The sequence below is a fragment of the Cyclopterus lumpus genome, chromosome 7, assembly GCF_009769545.1.
Source record: "Cyclopterus lumpus isolate fCycLum1 chromosome 7, fCycLum1.pri, whole genome shotgun sequence".
Taxonomy (NCBI): domain Eukaryota; kingdom Metazoa; phylum Chordata; class Actinopteri; order Perciformes; family Cyclopteridae; genus Cyclopterus; species Cyclopterus lumpus.
Genome location: NC_046972.1, coordinates 12915856 through 12940603, shown reverse-complemented (window position 1 = coordinate 12940603; position 24748 = coordinate 12915856). Strand labels below are relative to the sequence as shown.

Below are 24748 nucleotides of genomic sequence, written 5' to 3'. Positions count from 1 at the left end.
AATCAAAAAGTAACCCGGCAAACTCCTCCGGGAAGGTCAGTGATTGAATGACAACGCTTTGATTTACCTTCATGAAAAAGTGCTTACAGGTATCGTGTTCTAATAGTTATGTTAATTGACCCACACATAGCCGAGTGAACCCCCCCCCTCAACAAATGGAAGAAAGAACAGAAGAAAACAGTGGAATCATATTTATGAAAGGATAAAACATCGTCATTTATATTATTTCTTATTAATGCAATTAGTACAGAAACATCAGAAAACGTTGAGATGTACTGTTAAACACAGGCACTCTAAACAAGCCACGTGGGCTGCTTGTACTTATTCTACTGATATAACTACGACTGCTAGTCAGTACACTTATGATAACGACGGTAAGGTCCTCACAACAAAGTAGAACGTCATGAAACCTGTGCGGCATTATTCTGTGATCCTTTGTCTCCATCTTGTGGTGAAACATTGGAATGACAGCTGCTTTTTTTAACGAAGGGTCACATGACTTTCTGGTGACAGTCAGCTGTGACCAGAGTAATACAACCTTAAACAAGAAGTCTTTATTTTTCTTTGTTGTAAACACATACCGTATGTGCATACATCACGCTATCAGAAAGAGGTTGTACCTTTAGGACAGACTGTAATAAATGCAACACAAAACCTATTTCATATATTTTTTTTATTTCACTGTATTTTGTAAAGAATATATCCCAAAAAGGCTTATAAGTTGAATTATAATGATCTCAAGTGAGCGTTTTTTTTCTTTTCTTTTGTAGCATAAATGGAACAGGCCACAACTGCGTTGCCTAGGGAAACCCTGTGTTGACAATACATGAACCTTGGACCTTGAAAGCTGTATTCTTTCATCACTTGTATAATTTAAAGAGCCAAGTACAAGCTTTTCAAACATTCGATAACTACAAATATAGCACAACAGTGTAATTTATATCCAGTTTACTTGCACAGTAAGACATCGCATCACTTTTTACACATACACAGCCAAGTGGAAGAAGACAGTGTCACAATACATTCAAAACATATAACATATATATTACCGGAGTAAAAAAACATGATAGATCTATGAGCCATATTTTATTGGGAAAACAATGAATAGGATTAATAAGCCTTGACCTTTGAGTGGCATAACATACATGTTGAGCTGTTGCCAGTGCCGTGCAACATGTCACACATACTGTAGGTTTAGCAAAACAAATACCTTTATTTAATTGTAATAGTCGTATAGAAAAAATAAGATCAGACATTCATACATGCATACAGATACGTTCTGTGTCAACAATTCCCAGATATTCATGCTATCTATTGAACAGGAAAATTAATAATTTACAGAACTTGAGCCCATCTGTCAGCTCTGGGTATTTGCTGGACAACAACGGTTGGGAATCATTCATAAACATTAGTAAACTTTGGTTGAACCTCAACAGCATTTTCCTGTATGAAAAAAAAGATTGTGTCTTTTTATCTTTTTCAAGTACACATGGAGTGCATTAAAAAAACATCATGATACTTTCAGTGCATGTTGTGGAGTTTAATACTGTATATGTAGGTTTATGTCTACTAGAGACCAGAGGATAACATACTGTTGTCTATATCAATTAATCGTAATCTGTTCATCGAAAAAAGTCAGTCCACACAATCTGTTTAACAGCAAATGCAAAAGTAGTAAACAAACTAAAATACAACAATATAATGTTCTGCAGACTTCACTTTCCTTGAAAACAATAATGTCAGATTTACCTCACATTCAGGCAGCAGGCAGACATGTTCAGCACAGGTTTCAATGACTGGTCATGCACTTCAACCTGTTCTTGAAGTAGAAGTCTTCCTTATGAATGTCATTCTCAGCACTGGAAGATGAATAGCGGAATTTGTCATAAGCCTTATCCGAGTCTGTTTTAGTCCAGGGCAGAATGATCTTTGAAGCGTGGTTTACAATGACGTCACTACAGGAGCCAACGTAGAGGGAGCCCAGAGCGTCGATGAAGAACTCTGCAGTGCCAGAAGAATATTTTTGTTTTGAACAATCCTTCCTTGAATTTACCTTGGTTTTGTTCCTTATACATCTTTCCAATCTGAATCAACTCAACATTGTTATCACAACTGTACTATAGTGTGTAGAGAAAATAGCTCATATAAACTGCTATGTTAATACATTTGACAGCCAACATTACAGATAGACTCACCCAGATGACCGTGCCGGGCCAGACGGGGGTTAAATCCCGCTTTCTGCACCATGTCTGTTCTCCCAAGAAAGAAGTTGATCACTGCATCAGCTACCACGCAGTTGGGAAATCCCTCGATGACATGGTGGTAGCCATTTCTGATGTGTAAACAGTCCCCCTCCTCTCCCCCTTCTTCCACTGAAATGGTGTGACGGTAAGTTGCAGTGTAACCGGTCACCTCTCTCACTGCACCACCGACCTGAAGTCATGGAGACAGCAAAATTGTGAAGACAACTTCTGGACACATGAAATAAATGTGTGAAGATAGACACACACAGTCACACTGGATATGACAATAACACAGTACAATATTGTTATATTATCTGTAACCGCTTATCCTTTCACGGTCTCATCGGGAAGAGAGGTTGACATTGGGTGAAGACAGGGAACGTGCTGGACAGATTGTGAGATTATCACAGGGCTGAGAGATAAGACAACCATCCATGCTTACATTCACAACAACAGTCAATTCTACGAGCTAGCTTCATATAACCCATTCAAACCCTGCCCCCTCTTGCTGTGAGGCGACAGTGCTTATCACTACACCACCGTCCAGCCTACGATCTGATACGAGTGAGATGAAAAGAAGAACAAGCAGCCTGATGAAAACACTCACTCTTATTTCCACTTAGTCTCTAATGGGAAGTGGAAAATCATTTGGAGAACCACATTTTTTCTGTGTTACTGTGTAACTTCTTTCTTCTTTGCTTGCTTCCTTTGTTTTGGGGTTTTGAGCGAGGGACAGCCAGCAGGGGATAGAAGCTCAAGAATGTATTTGGAAGCTTGATTATGGAGAGCGTTGTAAGTGCTCAACAGAACATCAAAATTGATGTATTTCACTGGCAGCCATGCAGCGACGATTGGGAGCAATGAGCTCTGCAACTAGAGTTGTCATTCTGAATGGGATTCTAATCAGCGCCAACTAAATTGCTGCCTGCTGCTCTTATAACAATGTGTTTGTGTGGTATGAGGGTATCTACGCAGAGTTGGGTGCAAATTCAAAAACGATAAAGTATTTATCAATAAAACAGAAGCTATCTGGGCATGCACTCACCAGATCCAGAGTGGTCTTTTCTAAGATGTCCACCATCCTCTCCAACTTGGTGTTTGCTGTGAAGAGGAAATCATCATCCACCCAGAGGACATACTTGGTTGTCACTTGAGACACTGCCAGGTTTCTTCCTGCGAACCAACCCTGTTTATAGTAGATGGAGGTTGATCAATACATACAAAAAAATACATACACTGTGCTGGTTGATAATTACAATCCATGATACTTCATAGAGACATAGTAAAACTGCTTTACCTTTCCAAATGGCATGATGTAATGGTCAATGTGAGGCCCAGTCACTGACTGTGGGTGTTCATTATCATCTGCTATCACTATGGTGACGGTGGGATAATATTGCCGAATGCTGTCAATGAGGTCTTTGAGTTTGTCATAGCGGAGAAAGGTCTTGGTGGCGATGGTAACGAGAGCACTAATATTGTACTCTAAAGAGAAACAGAAACAACGACAATATTCCAATGGGGCATTTAAACACTTTGCATTAAAAAATGTGATAATGACATAACTTCTCACAAACCTCTTTGATTTCCAGTGTTGTAAAGTTTAGGTATGATTCCATGTCCAACTTTAATAGTGAAAAATGACTGGTGAACGTCAGTAGCGAACAGAACTGCAGAACACAATAGGGATAAAGAGATGAAGCAGTGCTTATTTATTTTATTGTTAACATAATTGTCATGCCAAGCTGTAATTTCCTATGTACTGCAGTCCTTGCCATTTCTTTAACACTAGTTTGTGTCTGAATGTATTATATTTCACAGATATCAATATCCTGGTGTTGATGAATACTTCCTTACTCTATTACCATAATGTTTATTGATTCATTACCTATTGATTCAAAGTGTTGTGTAACTACCTCTGATCATTAGGATGAAACTCTACGGTTCAATAGGCACATTTAGCACCAAGAGAGTAAGTATCCACATGATAAATGTACCTGTATCTGCTGTCTTGGGATGAAAAACTGTGTTTGTGTAGGTGACAAACTGCAGCTGCCTGTTCAGAGCGGAGAGAAGAGGACTAGAAAGTATCATGTGCTTCTCCCCTCCTCCTTCAACAGAGACCCTGTTCACTGTAGCAGCCACATCAAAGGTCCCCAATGTTGCTGTCAAATAAACCTGTTGCACCAATTGCATGGTTTTGAGGAAACAAACAAACAAGTTTAGCATTTAGACAATAGGAAGTGGGTTTGTCAACTCCAGCGAAAAGCACAAAGTAAAGAAATTACCGTATGGTTGGATCCTGTTTCTTCTTTAAGACCCAAACCTGTGGGAAGAAAGCAATACAAGGGATATGAAGATGGGATGATGGTGAACCATTTAAACTAACAGACCAAAAGTAGGTGAAGAAATAATGTACAAGCTTTGATAATGAAGTGTAATATATGCTGTTACCAGGAATAATGATTGTTTTGAGGGGTCGCACGTCCACCCCCTGAGTAGGGTACTGAAGAGGACTGCTGGCCTCAGCTACAATCAGCACATCTGCAGGGTTGTAGGACCTTTACAGACAGAACATATTAGAGGGGAATTGGTCTGTGTAGTAATAGGGGTGAGAAGCCTTTTTTGTTCAACCTGTAAACATTGTTTTGTTTATGGCTTTGGGCCAGGCTCACCCTGATGATTATTGCTTGATTATCACCATCACAATAAATACATATTGTGGCCTGTATCACTGCAGCATTGGTCCTTATTTGGGAGGTGTGGTGATGCTGCTCAGGTGTCCCGTAGACTGGGTGCAACAGTACTGTGAGATTTCCTATGACCTCTATGTCTGAGAATATGTTTTCTTCTTCCCTTTGCTTGATACAATTGTAAATTAAATATGTTTACATTTTGGATTGCTGGAAGACAAAACAAACAATTTGAAGAGGCCATTTTGGGCTTAACATCAATAATGAAAACAATTGTCAGCTCTATTAATCTTCATCTTCATAGACATGACATGCAGTAGGTTTACTCGACACACGCCCATGTGCATGGTACACAAAATAATGAAGTACATCAACCTGGAAGATTCCTCAGGCTACAAGACAGTTGTTTTCTCCAATAATTAGAGCGCAACAGCTAGAACAGCCAGCCTGATGAGTTCAGGTTTGCACCTAAACTGTTTTCTTTCAAGTCCATATAAAGTTGTTTATATTATTGCATGGCTAAATAGTACAAGCAGCAGACAAGGAGGAATGCCGTTTGACCGCGATGAGTGCAAAGACATTGGCAGACTAATGACACTATCTGATAACACTCTGTGTCATGTCCAAAAAAGGTGAATGCTATAGTCAGCCCACTAACCATGCAAACTAGCAGTGTATACAACCCTGTCCATGCAAAACACATGACCCTGAGTAAAGTTCACTCAGTTTGCAGTGGCAGGCACACCTTCTCCACTCTCGTGTTGAACACCGGTTAACTTTTCCAAACAAGAATGCACCCTGACTGTGAACATTGCAAACTGATTGGTTTGGTACTCAACAATCAGTGACATTGGTGAAAACAGATTCCCGCGGAGAGCCCAACGGATATTAAAGAACAACACCCACCCGAGCCACAACCTGTTCACCCTGCCGTCATCTGGCAAGAGACACAGAAGTATCAGCGGTTTTACCACAAAACTTCAGAGCAGTTTCTTTCCTCAGGCTGAGACTCCTAAATTCAAACTCCAACCTCCACCATAACATATAGTTGTTCTTTTGTGTCTAATTTCTTGTGTTGCAATATTGGACTACAAACTGCACTTTTTTGCGCCACCCGGTTGTAAAATAATAATTAATTACCCATGTACTTTGCACTGCCTTCTATAACAGAAGTGAGTTAAGCTGACAGTTACGTGAGCACACAAGGGTGTGTTCACTGATCCATAAAGTCAGATGGTTCGTCAGTTGAACTTTACCTCTTCTGAAAACTGCTGTACTCCTGAGCTCTGTGATGCTTCACGCCCCTCGGGTTGGGATGGGAGTCTAAGAATGCAACGTCAATGTTGTGGGCCCAGACACGTGGGAACAGCTGATTGGAGAACGGCAGGTGAAAGGTCTCCTTATCAGCCAGACACACACATGTATTTTGCGCCAAATGACTGTCAGAAAAAAAATGCCACTGACTGAGTTTTTAAATATGACAATTCAGAGCAGAATTTAGACATGCTGACTTATAACTAACCTTGCCACATCATCCTTTATATGGTAGGGAATGTTTTGATAGACACTGATGGTGCCTTGGATTTTCTCTTTGAGGAGTTTCTGTATTTGACCCCCCTGTCTTGACCGTATGTCAACACTTGAGCCGGTCCCAGGGCTCCAAGCACAAAACAGGGATAGCAGTAGTCCACTGATCAAAAGCAGTCCAAGACATGTCTTAAAGGTGGCACGCATCTAGAATGAAGAAAAAGGAGATGTCAAAAAGGTATACATGTAGACCTCACAGAATGAGAAAAACAAAGGGTCATGTGAAAAACAGAAGTTCTGTAATTCACACAAGAATAACTGGCTTTGATTGGATTGTTGACAATTTGACATGAACCTGTTTACTTCAGTTCTTCATGGCTGGTTTAATATATATATATATATATATATTTGGAGCAGTTGTCAGAGCAAGATGTTCTTAAACCTGCTGAGGAATTTGAGATTAGCTGGTTCATGTGTTGTACATTATTAGACCTTTAATATCACTGAACTTTAGAATTTGAAATTATGATATCTGAATTTAGACTAAATTTGGGTTGTCAAATCTAGAACTGGATCCCATTCATGAATTATGCTGTCAATGCAATGCACTACTGTCATGAATAATTAATAATAATTTTAATTGTATAGCACTTTTCAATTGGGACACAAAGTGCTTTCCATAGATCATTACCAATACACAATATCAATAAATAAAATCAATACAATAAAAGCACACAATTAAAAGACTGTTTAAAATAAAATATCAATAACTTCTCCTGCCGTTTAAGAAATAAAAAGTCTGAAGCTCATGGTTAATTCAATGAGAACTTGGTGTAAAAGATGTGGTTGCTGCTTTTGCATCTGGGTTAGGGATCTGCAACAACCATAGTTGCAGATGTGTGAGTTTAGCAGTGGTCGTGATGAAGCCTGGTGATATTTCTGTCAGATACAACTCATTTTGAGATGGCAGTTGATGGTGGGTTGGTTTAAAAGTGGTTCATGCATATTGAGCAGAGCATTGTTTTGGTGTGAAATCCCATGCTTCCAATTGAGTGTTTGCTATCTTGAAGATAGCAAGATTGAAATACATTTCATTCTCGAATCAGAAACTTCCCAATCTAAGGTTAAAGACCTATGCTCCATAAGACCACAAAAGCAGATAAAATATGCATGTGAAAATATGCGTGTGATTAACACAGCACTCAAGCATATCAGCATGCTTCCTGGTTTTAAACTTGTACCACATTCTGACTGCAGCACTTTTTGGCTGTACAGACAGACGGTTCTCATTCCAAGGACATCACCGATACTTTGCCGTGGCACCCTTCAGTGTCTGTATGCTACATTGTTTACCTTTTAGTTTATGTAGTTATAAGCCATGATGTTTTTGTTGACTGAACTTTGTGTTTTAAAAAAATCAGAATTCACGTTAACTATATGTTTACTGAGACAGAAAGGGATGCTAAGGGGTTTGGCTAAGCGCCAAGATGTGACAAGTTGGAATGAGGAAGTAGTTGGTACAGATAAGTAGGTGAATAGGCACTGAGGGAAAAGTCAAAACAAAGTTTGATTCCAGCAGCGATTCCCGTACCTGCATCTACTGTGGAGGCAACTTTGGCCTCTAGCTTAAGGGACAGAGAAATGAATCTTACATTGCGGCTCGTCCTATTGGTGCATTGGTGTTCAGAGGACCTTGTGGAGGGATGGTAGAGTAGACCTTGTAAGTAACTGTATTTCAAGGCTTCAGTTGTTCTCACAATCCCATATACTGTACAGCATCAAAGAGCAAGATACATGCTCTGAGCCATAAACAACAATGGCACACGTCTCCAATAAGGAACACTCTCCCGCCACAGCATAGTTTCCCTAACAGATACGTGTGAAGGCTTCTTTACATCTATGTCTGTTGCTAGGTCTGTGCTGCAACCTCGGTTTCCACAGGGTTTTGAGGGTCTTAGTCAAGATCTGTTTTTAGTCAAGATCTGGCAACAATTCAATTCAATTCAGTTTATTTTATACTTTACAATCTGTACACATACGACATCTATGTCCCAGGACCTCACATCAGATCAGGAAAAACTCCCAAGAAATAGAAAAAACCCTTTCACAGGGAAAAAAGGGAAGAAACCTTCAGGAGAGCAACAGAGGAGGATCCCTCTCCCCGGATGGACAGAAGCAATAGATGCAATCTCATCTCAAGGCGTGATTTGCTTACTTGAATGTGAACAGAGAGAATCTAAAAAACACAAACACCCAACTGAAGCCTCACACTTTTCTGAGGTTATCACTGAGGCCATCACAGATACATGTTCAACATGCATTAAAAAGAAAAGAAAAGTATATACCAAAACTCTCACACAAGAAAGAGTGTGTAAGATATTTTTTGTGGGGCTACAAACATTTTATAGTGTCAACATTGTATGTATTGCGCAAGACAAATTAAATGAAAGCCTGGACTGTTTGATGTGCCCGGGTACTATCTATGATAGCTGAAGGAAAAACAATTAACAATGTTGCCAAAGCGTCGCATACCCAATTTGCCGAGCAGTAGTTTAATGCGATATGTAATTTAAGGCGATATGTAATTTAAGGCGATATGTAATTTAAGGCGATATGCCAAGCAGTCCAGAAAGAAGAGATACGGACATATTTCTTACCGTTCTTGTTACAGTAGAATAAATATTTCCAGCGCCTTCAAGTCAACTCCTGTTCCGGTCGCGTGACAGCTGTCTGTGATCGTGCAACGCGTGTTCAAATGCGACCTGTTCTCCTGTTTGGAGACACTCCTCTTAGAATGCGCGTTATTTCCGTGGACCAAGTGCTTTGATCACGCTCGTATCCCTGAGGTTGTATTATCTGTGAAGGCACGGCTTCTGAACTAGTTTTACAAATTGACTCTTGTAGCTGCGGAAAGTGAGACACGTTGAGAAGTGTTTGAATTAAGCGGCTCTAAGAACCGGTTACTAGTCCAACCCCCTCCTTTCATATTCACCTGCTCCTTCTATTTGCTCAACTTTAACTATATAGACTATATAGTGATTTTGTGGCATCACAAGTTTAAAAGCCATGGCATCCCAGGCGAAAAACAATATATACTTTAATGTATTTAAAATGTACTTAACATGTCAATAGTATATTGCAAATATACTATCAAAGAAGTGTTCTTTCTGCAAATATATAAAAAGTATACTAAAGTCATGCTTTCACCTATTAAAAAAAAAAAAACTTTTAATACACTTTAAAATAATTGTACTGTAGTATACTTTCAAGAAATATATTATAAGAAAAATATACTTTTAAGGGAAAGTTCTGTGCAATTACTTAAATGTACTTCTTTGAACTTTGTTTTCTAACATATTTTTTGTATATTTCAAATATGCTCTAAGTTAGCATTGGCACAATGTATTTAAAGCACATTTGATAAATATATTTTTGTAATTAGTAAGTAAATGTATTCATGCTATTATTTTTATATATTAATTGTGTTATAAATAAATATTTAATCTTAGCATACTTGAAGCCCTACAAATCATAAGTATACTTAAAGTGTGCTATTTTGGAACAATTGATTTTGTACTTAAATAGTATAGTACAATTTGAAGTATATTTAATATATGTTGTGTGCTAAATTGGAACAACTTTAAATATACTAAGTACACTTTAAGTACATGACTGTATGTGCTAATATGCATGCAGATAGTTCACTTAAAGTATATTTTTATTGTATTTTAAGCGGGAATAAAGGGCTACTCTGTCAAGTTATTTTAAGGTAAGTACCTTCCAGCGTCATAAAAAGACGCTACCGTTCATCTATTTGGCAAACTTTGTCATCTCTTTATTCTTCATCTGTTAATTATTGGTTGGATGTTAACTTTATGTCTTCGATTTCAAAAGCTAACGTTAGCTAGCATTTAAGCTAGCTAGCCCGTCAAGTCCACCATGTGAAACTCGTGAAGAGTTTTTGTGTAAATATAACCACAACTTGCGTTTCAGCAAACGCAGCGTGCTTATTAGCAGGTGCAATGATAATTATGTTGAAGGCTCTAAAATAATAATCATATTTTATTATAACAATACTAAAATACATACTGCATTCAGATTTATGTATGAATCCAAATGCAGAATAAGTGTGCTCTGACCAGGAGACGGGAGATGGTGGCAGTGTTCCTCAGCAGGCAGGCTCGGGAGCGATGGTGTGCTGGCAGGCAGCCGGGAACCGTGGGAGGCACAAGAGTATCCTCATTCAGGAGAATCTTAGACATTGTCAAGTACTAACAAGACATGCAACACAGAGGCTCGCAGATTCAAAACACACAAAGCAAATAAAATAAGGGAGAACAATGTTAAAATAATAATAATTATTATTTTATTCATATAGCACCTTTTAAAAACAGGGTTTACAAGGTTCTCTACATAGAAGCAAGGTAAAACATAACATCAATACAAGTAAACATTTCAGAAAATACATGAGACAATGCCATATAGGCAATGAAAAAAGGACGACATCACTTAAAAGCAGTTCTATAAAAATGGGTTTTAAGAAGTGATTTAAAAGAAGCTGCTGATTCTGCAAGCCTTATCCCCTCAGGTAGGTTGTTCCAAAGTCGAGGGGCTCTGATGGCAACAAAATTGGACAGAATAAAAACATCCATGTCAGAGGCACAGAACATAAAAGCATGCAGAGTAAATTACATATATAAATCAGTCAGACGCAGCTAAACGACAACAAAAGACATGCATGCAGGTAGAATGAATGGTCGACAAGCAAAGTCAAGACATACAGACAGCCCACAACAGACAGACAGATACCTGACAACAGACAGACAGTCGACAACAGACAGACAAAGGGAAAGTTCAACAGAATGAGGACAGTAAGGAGCATTTACGTTCTAGTGTCAGAGCTGGGTACTAACTAACTAAACATTTCTTTAATTGAGCTTTAAATTAACTGTATATGTGTAGTTCTCTGATGGATCCTGGAATGGAGTTCCAGTATATTGCAGCTTGTACAGAAAAAGCAGACTGACTGAAAGCACTTTTCCTGAGTGGGACAATACAATCCCCCTCTTGCTGCACCTCTTGTGAGCCGATATCCAGTTTGTGTGATGACAAATTGTTTGAGAGGTCAAGCCATGTCTAATGTTGTACATGAGACAGACATGCACATATTTAATCATGTTAGTTATATTTTTTTAGTATAGGGCAATGATGAGAGAAAAAAGATTTTTTATCAAGAATTTTGAGTGTACGTTTAAACAATGATGGTTTCAGAGTAGTGGTGCTAGCCTGTGACCAGGTTGTTAAACAGTAAGTGATATGGGAAACAACCATAGAATGCATGTATGTCTTAGCTGCCTCTGTTGACATTAAAATTAGATAAATCTGACCCGATTACAGACCTTTTTCACCTGAGATTTGAAAGATAATTTTGAATCAAAAAGTACTCCAAGATACTTTGATTCATGTACAACCTTTAGCCTCTCCCCAGATACAAAAACATCCGGTTGGACCACTTTTCTCTGACCAGATTCATAATGCGACTCCACCGCCAAACTGAGTTTGATGTCAGTGGTGTCTTTTTTTCATACATTATTTTATTGGTGTTAAGGTGATATGAGACATTTCTATTATTGTTTTGTTTTGCTGTTTCTTTTCCAGCTCACTTCTGTAGTTTGTTATGAACTCAATAAATATGAAACCTGTCTTTAGATGTGAATGGCATGACTATCTTTGCGTTCCATGATTGATTATTGTAACAAGTGCGTGTTACCGCGGGTGGTATTCCCCTAGCACAAAGATAATAGAGACAGGCACTAGTTAGGTTTTATTAATTGGAGGCGGATGCGGTCTCCGTAGTGCGTTCCGCTGATCTGCTCCTGTGGCTAGCAGCGTAGGTCCGGCGTTCTGCCGAATCCCAGCACCCGGCTCCTTTGTCCATGCCTGCACTGTTATAATGGGAGCAATCATCATTAGACCCAGGTGAGGCCAATTAGGCCTCCACCTGGTACCGTTCCCTGAGCGTACTCCCCCACTTCCCTCTGCAGCTGAGCTTAACCACACCCAGCAATTATCAAATATAAATCGTACACACACACACACACACACACACGTTTAACCCATGTCTGGTATATAAAGTAATCTATTGCAGTATCCATTTAATAGTCATCCATTCAATATGCAATACTTTTTCATAACTAGTTCTACTTGAGAGGCCACATTTTTAGAGCTTATAGCCGTGATGCTGAAGAATGTAAATCTGCTCAGTGGCTTTTTCTCTTCCCTGATCATCTTCAACTCCCACTTTAACTGACTAGGTTTTTTATGTTGCACAAAATATTTTCTTTCAATTCTGTTTCCTGATGCTTCAATTACCTTGACACGCCCTGTTAAGGTAGTTTATGACTCATGAGCATGAGCTATGTCTTCAAGCACAACATTGTGCTGCTTCAGTTACAGTCAGGAGAACCCTTTCAAAGTGGCACTCGCAATAAGTTGTTTATGAGATGCGGCATTCAAAAAAAACTAATCTTATTTCTGTAACAGTATTTAGGTTGAGATAAAGTACCTCACTTTTTGGTTCGGAAAGTCTCACTTCTGGTGCTGCAGGTAATGCAATATTTCAGTTTTTGACTATTTCTATCTGTCCCATGTCTTGCAGCTGTGTGTGTTTCGGGATTCTACATTAATTTGTAAGTGTTAAGGTGGCATGAACCATTTCTATTATTGTTATGTTTTGCTGTTTCTTTTCCAGCTCACTTCTGTAGTTTGTTATGAACTCAACAAATATGAAACCTGTCTTTAGACATCTATCTATATACAGTATATATATATATATATATATATATATATATATATATATATATATATATATATATATATACACACGTGTAACCACCCATGTCTGGTATATAAAGTACTCTATTACATTATTCATTTAATAGTCATCCATTCAATATGCATTACTTTGAACTATTTATAGTTGTTTACAATTTACAGCAACCGTAAATATTGTATGTTGTCAGCTTTGTTTCCATTGTTTGTAGTTCGTGTTCATTTATATCTTCCTGTAGATTGTTCTTGGAACTCTGCGTAAGTAGCAATTAAGAACAATCATCTTTTTTGGATGTGGTTCTTATAATTATTGAAGCTGAATGATGCATTGTTGTTATTACTTGCACAATACAGTTGCTTTTACAGGGCAGCCGCTTCTAGTCAACCTATACAATCTATAACTCGATCACACCTCTATTGCATTGTATAAAGTCTTTATGTTCGTAGCTGTAATAAAGTCTAACGGTATATCTTACATTTGTGGCTCTAGGGTGAAACCTAGTGGCCAAGATCAAACTGAACAATAGCTTTACACATCTTCCTTTGTTTTTTTTTTTTTTTATCTCCCAGCATCTTCCAATTACACATTCAAATAATGAGGAATACATGTAGAATAAATCAAACTATCATTTAATTTCCGTTAATGCATTTTAGGTCGTTAAAGCAGCTTCCTCAACACGTCACCGGCAGCCGGCCAATGAGAGGCCACATTTTTAGAGCTTATAGGAGTGATGCTGAGGAACGTAAATCTGCTCAGTGGCTTTTTCTCCTCACTAATCATCTCATTCGGCGACCCAAAATAGGGATGACTTGAACCAAAAAGCACACATCGGATCATGTGAGCATGTGACGACATGACTGACAGGTGGAGCAGGTTTGTGCACATTTTCAATAACGAGCAATGTGTCGCTGCTTTTGGGTTAAACCATATGGTGTCCATTCATGACTGATAGCCCAGCAAAAGTAAATGACACGCAGGCCTGCGGGGGCAGATGATATTGTTGCTGATTAGAAATATAAACATCGCTGTACAACATTTCCGCAAATGTACAGTTATACAGTCCTGCATACCACGCGGCTTTATTTCGCTGTCGCAGCACTTATGTGTTTTGGGTATACACGGATGTAATGCCGAGGGTGACTGGATTATTGCCTCCGTAGCCTATGTATCGTTAGCACAATGAAGGGAAGCATGATATGTGGAGAGTTCTTTCTTCAGATTAAACAACTCGTGTTAATCGTTAAAATCAATCTAAGGTCTGGGGTCTTTCACCTCTTCCGTGAGGCAACAGATACTAACAAATGCAACGTTGCACTGACACGTGTAAAGTCCATGTCCACAAAGGACTCCTGCAGTCTTCAGTCCAAAATGACAAACTGAAATCAGGTTTTATATTATAGCTTAGTTCAAATGTATGTGTAATCAATCTGCCGTGAAGACACACAGCAATGTAGTGATGCTGTTGTTCTTGAGCCTCTCAGACAATTATTAGGACACATCACTGTTTTATAGTACAATTTTACTGGTAGACGCTTTCTGATTTCACATTCAGTCAATCTACTTACTATTAACTGAAATCTCTCGACTTTCGCGATTAGTGAGACAGTTGTCTGTGGTCATGTTCTAAGGAAAATGTGTTTCTGTGAATGTGGGAAGGGAGAAATTAGGTTCCAGGGGGCAATGCTTAAAATGTGTTGTAGTCTGGGCCTGAAAAGTGCATTAAATATCATTTAAAGCTAGCAGAGTGTACTTAAATCACATTGCATCTTTTAACGCACACATTAAAAACGCTTCTCGCTGTACAAATACGATTGGAGTTTATCGCCTTTTCAGACAATGATTTGCAATATAATTATTTTACATTGATAGTCCACTAAACTGATCCTAGTGTGTTGTGTACACATGTAGACATGCTGTAACTGGGACACCACAGTGCTGGGGGTCAGTCTCGCCATGAAGGGCTCCAGCTCCAAATGGGCCTTCTCCCTGGGCTTCTTGGTGGGGGCCTGCAGTATCTACTTCTTCCTGCGCCAGGTGTGGTTTGAGAGGAGCTACCCCATACTGTCAGAGGCTCAGGAAAAAGCCACAGCGGTGTCTGAGAGCCCAACCAGCTGGAGGAAAGAGGGAGCTGCTCTCATCAACCCGCTCCACACTCACCATGAAGGTGATTAACAGTCTTCCACACTGGTCCTCTACAGATGAAATCATTTACTATGTGTTGTTTATTCATATATCTTTTATGGAAGTCTTTCGCACTCTTGGTCACTTTACTTTAGTTAGCTTATAGCAGGCGTCACATCTGACTCGTTCGTCGCTGTCCGCCCGGTACCTCGTCTCGGGCCTTATTTTCGCTCTACCGGCCGCAAACTTTCCGAGTGGAAAAGATCTGACTTTCGTGGTCCGAACTCTGGTGTGGGTCTCTCTAGTTCTTCTGCCCCACCTTGTGTCTCTGCTTCCCGTCTGTTTCTTCTCTCCTACACGTCTCAAATCCACATTTAAATAGCACTGTCAATCCTGACTAGTCTCAGCGGGGTGGGGTTTGGTCTAATTGTTTGTGTGAACCACAATCCAATTGAATATCAAATGTCAGAAGAACAAATGCATGCAAAGACAATCCAAGTATAAAACTACTAAAACCATGTCACACATGTATCAAAACCAATAAAAAAAAGCTGAATCTAAAACAACCGGTAAAACCCAAACAGAGTAATCAATTAAAACATGCACATATTAAGTGAATAAAAACATAGTTTAAAATAATGTCCCACCTTGACACTAATTCCTTCTACATTAAAACCTTGAGTCTGTACCTTGTACTGTTGAGGTATTCACCAAAAATGATCCCTACCATATGGGGTTCCTCTTCCAGTAGAAGCTGACTTCTTAGCCTGAAATAAGTGATACAATAGTGGCTATTGTATTAACTTATCCTGGCTTCGACCCCCTAAACAGGCTTAGACGGTCTTGCGTGTAGATTTTTGGGGGTTACTCTTAAACCGTTAACTGTCTTTGTTAATCTGTCTTTAATTTTCTAACCTGTTGAGACATTTTACACTTCTCAGTACTACTGCAGGAAAGTGAACCAAGGTTCTTATTCAAGTGTCATTGACATGGCAAGTAGAAATAAAGTGATTAAACATGGAGCACTCATGCTCATGTGTAGCGTTCCTGATTGACCCACACGTAGGATTGCTCCACTGCAAACCAGTTAACAGTGATTTATACTGTCTGCTGTGCCCCTCTAGATGACGACAGCCGGGTTGCAGATGCGTTGTACCAGAAGGTTCGTGTTCTCTGTTGGGTGATGACTGGACCGTATAACCTGCAGAGCAGGGCCCGCCATGTCAGGGCCACCTGGAGTCGCCACTGCAACGTGGTGCTGTTCATGAGCTCTGAGGAGGACCCCGACTTCCCCACTGTAGGCCTGGGCACGAAGGAGGGCCGTGACCAGCTCTACTGGAAGACCATTCGAGCTTTCCATTATGTCTACGAGCACCATGCGAGTGAAGCAGACTGGTTCCTTAAAGCTGACGATGACACCTATGTGGTAGTGGACAACCTGCGCTGGATTCTGTCCAACCACACACCTGAAGAGCCCGTCTACTTTGGCAAACGTTTCAAGCCTTTCACCAAGCAAGGCTACATGAGCGGAGGTGCAGGCTATGTGCTTAGCAAAGAGGCTCTCAAGAGATTTGTTGAAGGTTTTCGAACCAAGGTTTGCTCACACACCACACCCGTAGAGGACTTGGCACTGGGGCAGTGTTTGGAGAAGATGGGCGTTCTGGCGGGGGACTCCAGAGATACTTTGCATCGAGAAACCTTCCACCCATTTGTGCCAGAGCACCATCTAACTGGCAAGTTCTCCAAGAGCTTCTGGTACTGGAGCTATTGTTACTACCCAATTATTGAGGCAAGTCTCTTCACTTACATTTTATTTCTGAGCTATTGCTGTGAAATTGTACTACAGTACAAGATGGTAAAAGCAAACAAATATACACCATACCTATCTACCTACCATACCTATGCTGAACATACTTTAGAATAGGGTGTCCCGTGTAATAATAATAATAATAAGGCGCATACCATATCCCCCCAACATCCCCACTTTGCGTCATGTCATACCACCCTCTATCCCCATGTTTATTGTCTACATCTATATAAGCTGTCAAAGTGTGTACAATGTCACCATTAAAGCACAAGGTGGTGTACAGATAGCTCAGAGATAAGACCGACCGATCCAGTGGAGTGGATAAGCCTTATTAGTAAGGGGCAAGTCAGGTTAGTAGACATGCTGTTCAGGGTTAGTTGAAAATCCTTTAATATCATTAATGTGCATCTGCACTTCAAGTGGGATAATTATTCTTTCATTTTGTACAGTAGGGACCTATTCTCTAACTGGGAGTAAGTAGTGTTCAATATACAGTTTATTTTTATTTTGATGAATAAAACGAAAATTGTAAGTGTTTCTCTCATCAAAACAGATAATAACTAAATAAAGGAAAATAGAATTATCTAGCACATATGAATGCCGTTCTTGACCCCTGAGTGAATTGAAATAGAAATTAGATCATTTTAAAGGAGATGATTGCAACGGAAACAGTGTCATGTCAACAAAGGGGAAATTGGTCAATTTGGCACAGATGATGGAACTACTTTGCAATTAAAATTAGAAAATACATGTGAAAGTGAAATTATTTGCAAAGCATTGCTAAAAATGCAGATTTCCAGTGTGTTCTAATGTCCTAATGTTTAGTTTCTGTACATGAATATTTATGGTGCAAATTTATGTGCTAACGTGTTTTTGTGTGTGTGGTCTGTGCTATTCTTCCTCAGGGTCCACAGTGCTGCTCTGACTTGGCAGTATCTTTCCATTATGTAGAAGCAGAGCTTATGTACACACTGGAGTACTACACCTATCACCTGAGAGCGTACGGCTACAAGCCACGCTACCGGCCCTCCTTGCGCCAGGGTCTGAGCCTCAGCCCACTGTCACAGACAGCCGTGACGATGGAACTTAAAGGAGTTCAGGAGGTGACCGATGGAAGGAGTCACACAACTTTAGCTTTTTCTGTGAGTGGAAACCAGACTAAAGCAGAGATGTTGTCCGAGAAAGGGGAAAAGGACAACCACGTTACCGAGAACAGGACTGCAGTCACTCAAGGCAGGCACCACTGATTCTGTGTTTCAGCTGTGGTGCATCTGTTCTCTTATTCCATCATTTAATAGTATTATTCTAGCCAGTATGACACTGTAAGCACTTTCAGAGAGAGGTTCAAATCTGAATATGATTCAATGGCAGTGCCATATGGCTTGGCTATTTTTTTATCAATATACATTTTTGGCTCGATTTAAGTTTGAATCATTATTTAAATGTATGAATTAAATAAAAATATGTGCTTGGAGAAATGCAGGAAGAGGCACATAGAATATTATTTTACAGTACCTGTCCGGAGCCAATAATGCGTGTGCGTGCCTGTGTGTGGAAACAACGAGCAACATTTCAAATAACTTTTGCATCTGTTTTTCTTTTGAACCCGCTTGTTTAATAGTAAACAGACTCCAAGTCCACTGATACGATGCTTGTTTCAGTACGGACATCAACTGTGCTGTTCAAATAGTCTTTCTCTTTACCGTTGAGTGAATTTTAAGTACTTGAAACCTCCTGTACTTCTTTTTGAGAACACTGCAGCTTCTGATGAAAACAGTAAATCCAAAACTGCAATGAGTCCCATAAGTCATTTTTTTTATAACCCAACAGTGAACATTGTAGGAATGATTGAACATGACTGTTCGTTCAGGCGTCAAGCTTGAAGAACCACTCAAACAGCTTCAGGAAAATGCACTTGTGTTTTGAATGAATAATTGATGTTAAAAAAATTATGTTTATTTTCAACTTTTGAAGAACAAAGAATAACATGATGAAGAAATAAAATAAATCAGATCTCACTACTAATCAGGTTTTGTCTTCAGATAAAACAAATACAATCTATGTAGGTTATGGTCACTTTCATAAACCAGCTGGCAGGTTTACATTGTGAATCACGGCATTTAGTTGTTACCATAAGACGCTTAGTTCATTGTTTGTGTTCTCTGTGATCTTCTGTCTTTGTTGCCAGATGAGAGGGTTTCTTCGTTATGAATGTCTACAGCCCCTGTAGAAACCTGCAACAAAACATACACACACGCATACTTATTATTCATGCATTACTTTTTAGAAACAAAAAGCCAGAGGAAATATAAAGTCATTTGAGCCAGCAGTGTAATCTTTAATCCCTCCTTATTCTTTATGAGCAGGTGTTAACTTTTGTATGGCAATGTTCCATCTACTCCGTAAAAAGGCATTCACCTCAGCTTGCACTTGTTGAGAAAAATGCCTCTCCTCTCTGGATACTCTCTCCTCGAGGGACCATTATCTGTGAGAGCAGACATTACAATATAACGATATGTTCTCTGCATGATGAAGACCTTGAATCTGAATGCACATAAGCCCACATAGGACTATAACATATATTTGACACTTGTGAATTGCCACACTTACCAGGCTCAGAGTTTCTCCTTCCCATAAGACCAACAAAAATGTCATGCATTTCCCCTAAAAAGAAGAATGAGAAACATTACATGTTGATGATTTCACAGAAAGCAAGCATATACTTATTAGTCTCAAAGGTCTTACTTTTTTGTGGTGACTGTACAGCGTTTGCATCTGATACAAATTGAAACAAAAAGGGAGAAAAAAAACCTTGTGAAATAGAATTGAACATTTGAGAAAATAAAATCAAACTCAAATTTAAGAAATCATTTACATTACAAAGCCTACAATCAGGCTATTTTAACGCGTTTTTCCAATGTATTATCATGTATAATTAATACTACTACTATTATTATTACTATTATTATTATTACTACACATTTGAATGTAATTGGTGAGAAACTCACCGGCATCTCTCCTTCCCATCAGTCCCACAAAGCTATCATAATCCAAATCGCTAAACCTCTTCAGATTGTTCTTCTTGAGGCTGTCCAAGCCTGTGGTCTTCTGGAATTATAAGAAGCACACAATAAATCAGTTTATGTCAAAAGATTGTCTGATAATCAGCGTGCTATAGGAAACCTACATCTGAAGTTACTCTGCGCGATCCGGGCTCCTCGCACCTGGACTGGCTGTGTCGAAGTTTCATGATGAGGAACAGAGTCACCAGTAGCAAACCTCTTCTCATTTTCTCAGCACCACCTGTACGACAAAATGTACAGTTATCCGGTCTTATTATGCTGTTTCCTTATTGGCACAAATATCGCTGATAATCAGGAACCAAATATGCATTATGTATAACCAGCTGCATAATTGGTGCGTAAAAGCGCGCGGTATAGATTAGAGTATTTTTGGTCGAATTAATAAATTATAGTTTTGATTATCTTGTAATTAAACAGCAAAGACAAAAAACAAGATGGCAATAATGTCACGCAGACCCCTTCTGTTTCCTCCCCCAAAAGTCATGGTAAACCCTTCCACTTCTTCGTGACAGAAAAAGACAACTGCAAATAAACGATAAACAATAATAAACATTTTACTTTGAGCATTTGAAAGTCATCTCATTCTTTACCTTTTTTCTGTAGAGCAGATACGTTTAGGGGTAGCTATAGGAGTCACCTGCGCGCGCCTTGTAGCAGAGTAAAGTAGGAACGGATAGGTCCTGCAGTGAGTTCCAGTCAGGATAAATGAGGAATCCGCGCTTTGGGCTAATAAATAATAGTAGGAAACCTGCGTAACGCCAATCAGCAACTGGAACGTAGGTGGAGTATCAGCACTTACATCACACTGTGCTGACGGCTATACTCATTGATGGGTATGAGGCTGCTGGGAGCTGTTGCCTCCCAACCACACACACCAACTCACCCCATTGCAGAAAAGAAAAAGAAAGAATAACGTATCCGCAACGTCACGAGGACATTGAGGACTCGAGCCCTTCCATGAACATATTTGCGAATTTTCTTAAAGTTTTCTCTTCAATCGCAGTTGGCTTGGAAAAAAACATCACACATTTTTAATGACAGCGGATCATTTTGTCTGAGATAAATCTGAACTTGTATGAAAGAGCAGCAGTCTAATTTCTCCACCTCGTTGCCACCGTTCTCCTCATGCTCCTCGGTGCCTTTCCACTCTCTTGACCAGCCGACAGGGTCACTGACAAGATACTAATCTTTTTAGGAAGTAATTATATAGACAGCAGCTGCGGTCACTAGAAGATGGTGATGTATGTGAAGCCCATTCATACAGAACATGTTAAATGAAAACAAACATGCCCACACATTTCTATGGGTTTTGGTTATTACTGGATTAACATATTCACTTCCAACCATATATGAATTGAATTAAATTGAAATGAAAATATGTTTTTGACAATGATCAAAATAACTATATTCTCATTAGATACAAAAAAACACTTGCACACTGAGCTAGGAACACAAATCAAGAAGTGAATATTATCAGTACAGATAGACAAGCTGAGTTGTCATGAATACAATCTAGACACGTGTTGATTGGACAGACACGTCTTCATCATACCAGCATTGACAAAATGAGTCACACGTGATTCAAAGGGTCACTTGAAATTGTTTCCAGGGCTAAATTCTCTCATAGATGGCTCTGACAAGATAAAGGTAACCGGTAAGCACAGCCTGCGTGACACTTTCTGAAGTAACTTTACCTACAAGCAGCAACACATGATTTACTTGTTCTGGCATTGGAGTAAATAAATATCAACAAAAGCTAGACAATAATTATTAGTATTCATGTCAATCCTGAAAGGATATTCACATGTATAACAGCTGAAAACACTTAAATTATACTAAACCTATCATTTTTCCTGCAATTACACAAGCAATTACTGTGTTGGTGTTGGCACACATTCAGCATGCAAAGAGGCATGAATATTTGAGCAAAGCAAAGTTTGAGATCATAGCTGTGAAACAAGCGTGAGGAACTGTTGCAGCCATCAGTGGCTGTGGCCTCTGGAGACTGAGGCCTGAAGAGCGCATGACACCAACAACAAAGCATCAGGCCAGAATCCAAATAGTGCAATTCACAAAAGGTCTGTTATGTTTTAGTAATGACTTCCCACTTCCATATTTGTCCTGTTCCTGTACGTAGCAGCATGGGGATTGCAGCAGTGCAGGAGGTTGGGGTGGGAGATCTGACAGAGTTGAGGGAAGTCATTAATTGAACTTGTACATTATTGATGAGTGCTTTTTTCATCCTCCTTGGTAATCAAAGCGACCCCGTTTTTGAACTAACAGAGGGCACAGTGAGAGAGTGCCAGGGGCTGTTTATCCACAACATGCCATGACAGTAGGGTACACTTGGGTTGGATGTGCTGCAGGGCGAGTTGGACATCCTGCAATACGTCACACAGGTTGTCACATGCCCTGCTTGCCGCTGAACAGTTTGACATGATGCACCTTCTGCTGTATTAGATCTGAATGCAGTTCATAACCGGCACACCTCACAATAAAAACCCTAACTCAGTATGGGCTCCTCTCGGAGCTGCTGACAGCTGCCAAGGTGTGCCAGCAGGATGTTCACGCTTGGCAGCCCATGGTGGCTATAGGTGGATCAATATATATATATATATATATATATATTTATATATATATATATATATATATATATATATATATATATAATATTCTTCTTGTTTTTTACTCTTTTACCTTATTTCTGTTATTATACTACTTGTTTTGTACTTATTACTGTGAGCAATGCTGCTGTAATCCTGTAATTTCCCCACTGAGGGACTAATAAAGATTATCTTATCTTATCTTATCTTATATCAAAGAAGACAAAAATTAAAAGACACAGCTCAGCCTCATGTTCAGAACATTCGATATATATGCATATGAAAGAGTGTGTCTCCATGCAAGCAGAATTTCTGATGAGGTCAAATACTCATCAGTGAGCACTGCATTCATTTGGCTAACATATGAAAATATTATTTTGTAATAGTTAAATGTTGCAAAAAGTTCATTAATGTTTTCTGGCTTTATCATATTCCAAATCAGAAGTCTGTCTGAAACATGTACTTGCATGTCTGTGAAGAGCAGGCTTTCTGGTTGTCAGCATCATATGAAATTTCATCTAGTTTGACCCCTACCTACTTTAACATGTCCATGAACTAATTGTGCCCATTGACCCTGCTTTTCCTGTACTTGCTCATTGAATTAACAGGCTGAATATATTGAGACAACCTTGATGGGACACATGAAGTGAGAATTGGAGAGGAACAATATTTTTAAAAGGACAGACAGACCTTTTCTTGTTGCGTGCTTCTTCATCTCAGACCATTTATTCAACTCCTCAACATAGCTGTAGAAGACCACAACAAGTTGATTGTGCAAGAAATGGAAAACTTGATCAGGCAATTCAGTTTGTTTGGAGGTCCATGTGAGGACAAGCGAACACAGATGAATCCTGACAGAAATGGCAGAGCGTACATTAAGCTATATTTGTTAACAGTCAGGGTTTGGATGCACAGCTTGCAATCACTGACCATTAAGTCCAAAGGGGCTTCTGCATGTGTGAACTCAGTAACAGGAAAACAGTCCGTCGCACGCTCATCGGCCATCCCTGCTGTTTGTTCTTGCTTGTGGCGACATGAAGACTAAAATAAGCAGATCTAGACAATTCCAGGGTAGATCATAAGATGCACCTGTCAATAATTGAGTTAATGGGCTCTAATCTAATGTGTGTGTATGTGTGTGTGTGTGTGTGTGTGTGTGTGTGTGGGGGGGGGGGGGGGGGGGATATACTTAGAGTCCACTTTATACTTCTCTTTGGGGCATGCAAAATTACTTTGATGGATACAGTTTTTTTATTCCACCCACTCTTTCCTGATCTATGACTTGTGAGGTTCTAACGTGTCACTTCCATCTAAATGTTAATTTGAAGACTGCTTCTTTAAGACTGGCATGGATGCTGATATGCTTTGAAAGTCTATTTGCATTAGATCACGATGGGTATGTGAAACTGTGCGCTGTGGTGCCGCTCGACCAAAAACACAAATTTTTTTTCTGTGTTTTCCAAATAGCTTCTGAAAGTGTTTTCCTGCCCCTCTCCTTGTCAACCGCTCTTTGTCCCCTTTAATCTTCTCTCAGTGACGATGGTTGGCACTAAAGCCTGCTGAGGCTGTTTTAGCTCCTGGCTCTCTGTTGTGGACTGTCTTGAAACAATACTGCCTGTTCTGTGCACATGCAGTGACAATAGAGAACGCTAGCATCCTGTTCATCACAGAGGTAACCAGAAACCCAGTTACATCCCTTTATGTGCACTATTTGATCAAACTGGGTGCAGTCAGTTGAGTAGAGTTGTGATTGTCAACCCTAACGATGTGATTTCCACCCTGAAGAGGTGACGACGTTTGTTAAAGATTGTTTGCTGGTTGCCAAGGGTTTTGTGTAAT

The 24748-nt window shown here is 39.5% G+C and overlaps 3 protein-coding genes across 5 annotated transcripts; 1 reads left to right on the top strand and 2 right to left on the bottom strand.

The window, feature by feature from the left end:
* Positions 1-691: 691 nt before the first annotated feature.
* b4galnt1a (beta-1,4-N-acetyl-galactosaminyl transferase 1a) lies at positions 692-9413 on the bottom strand. 3 transcript variants are annotated; one of them, XM_034538379.1, is made up of 12 exons: positions 9121-9413; positions 6459-6670; positions 6193-6375; positions 4698-4804; positions 4532-4569; positions 4241-4421; positions 3821-3913; positions 3541-3728; positions 3289-3429; positions 2196-2433; positions 1750-2001; positions 692-1443 (listed from the first exon to the last, which is right to left on the bottom strand). In XM_034538379.1, exons 2-11 carry the CDS (start codon positions 6668-6670, stop codon positions 1790-1792), a joined length of 1593 nt encoding a protein of 530 aa, XP_034394270.1. In that variant the 5' UTR covers positions 9121-9413; the 3' UTR covers positions 692-1443; positions 1750-1789. The 3 variants fall into 3 exon arrangements, with proteins under 3 accessions (XP_034394270.1, XP_034394269.1, XP_034394271.1); XM_034538378.1 differs by having other exon boundaries at positions 692-2001; XM_034538380.1 differs by lacking the exon at positions 9121-9413 and adding an exon at positions 8116-8139 and having other exon boundaries at positions 692-2001.
* A 4668-nt stretch (positions 9414-14081) lies between these two features.
* c1galt1a (core 1 synthase, glycoprotein-N-acetylgalactosamine 3-beta-galactosyltransferase, 1a) lies at positions 14082-18470 on the top strand. Its single transcript, XM_034537700.1, has 4 exons — positions 14082-14168; positions 15204-15459; positions 16541-17205; positions 18129-18470. The coding sequence occupies exons 2-4, from the start codon at positions 15249-15251 to the stop codon at positions 18468-18470; spliced, it is 1218 nt and encodes a 405-aa protein (XP_034393591.1). The 5' UTR covers positions 14082-14168; positions 15204-15248.
* A 968-nt stretch (positions 18471-19438) lies between these two features.
* tac3a (tachykinin precursor 3a) lies at positions 19439-20992 on the bottom strand. Its single transcript, XM_034537746.1, has 7 exons — positions 20897-20992; positions 20411-20526; positions 20232-20331; positions 19969-19998; positions 19834-19887; positions 19642-19708; positions 19439-19457 (listed from the first exon to the last, which is right to left on the bottom strand). Exons 2-7 carry the CDS (start codon positions 20510-20512, stop codon positions 19439-19441), a joined length of 372 nt encoding a protein of 123 aa, XP_034393637.1. The 5' UTR covers positions 20513-20526; positions 20897-20992.
* Between the last annotated feature and the right edge of the window lie 3756 nt (positions 20993-24748).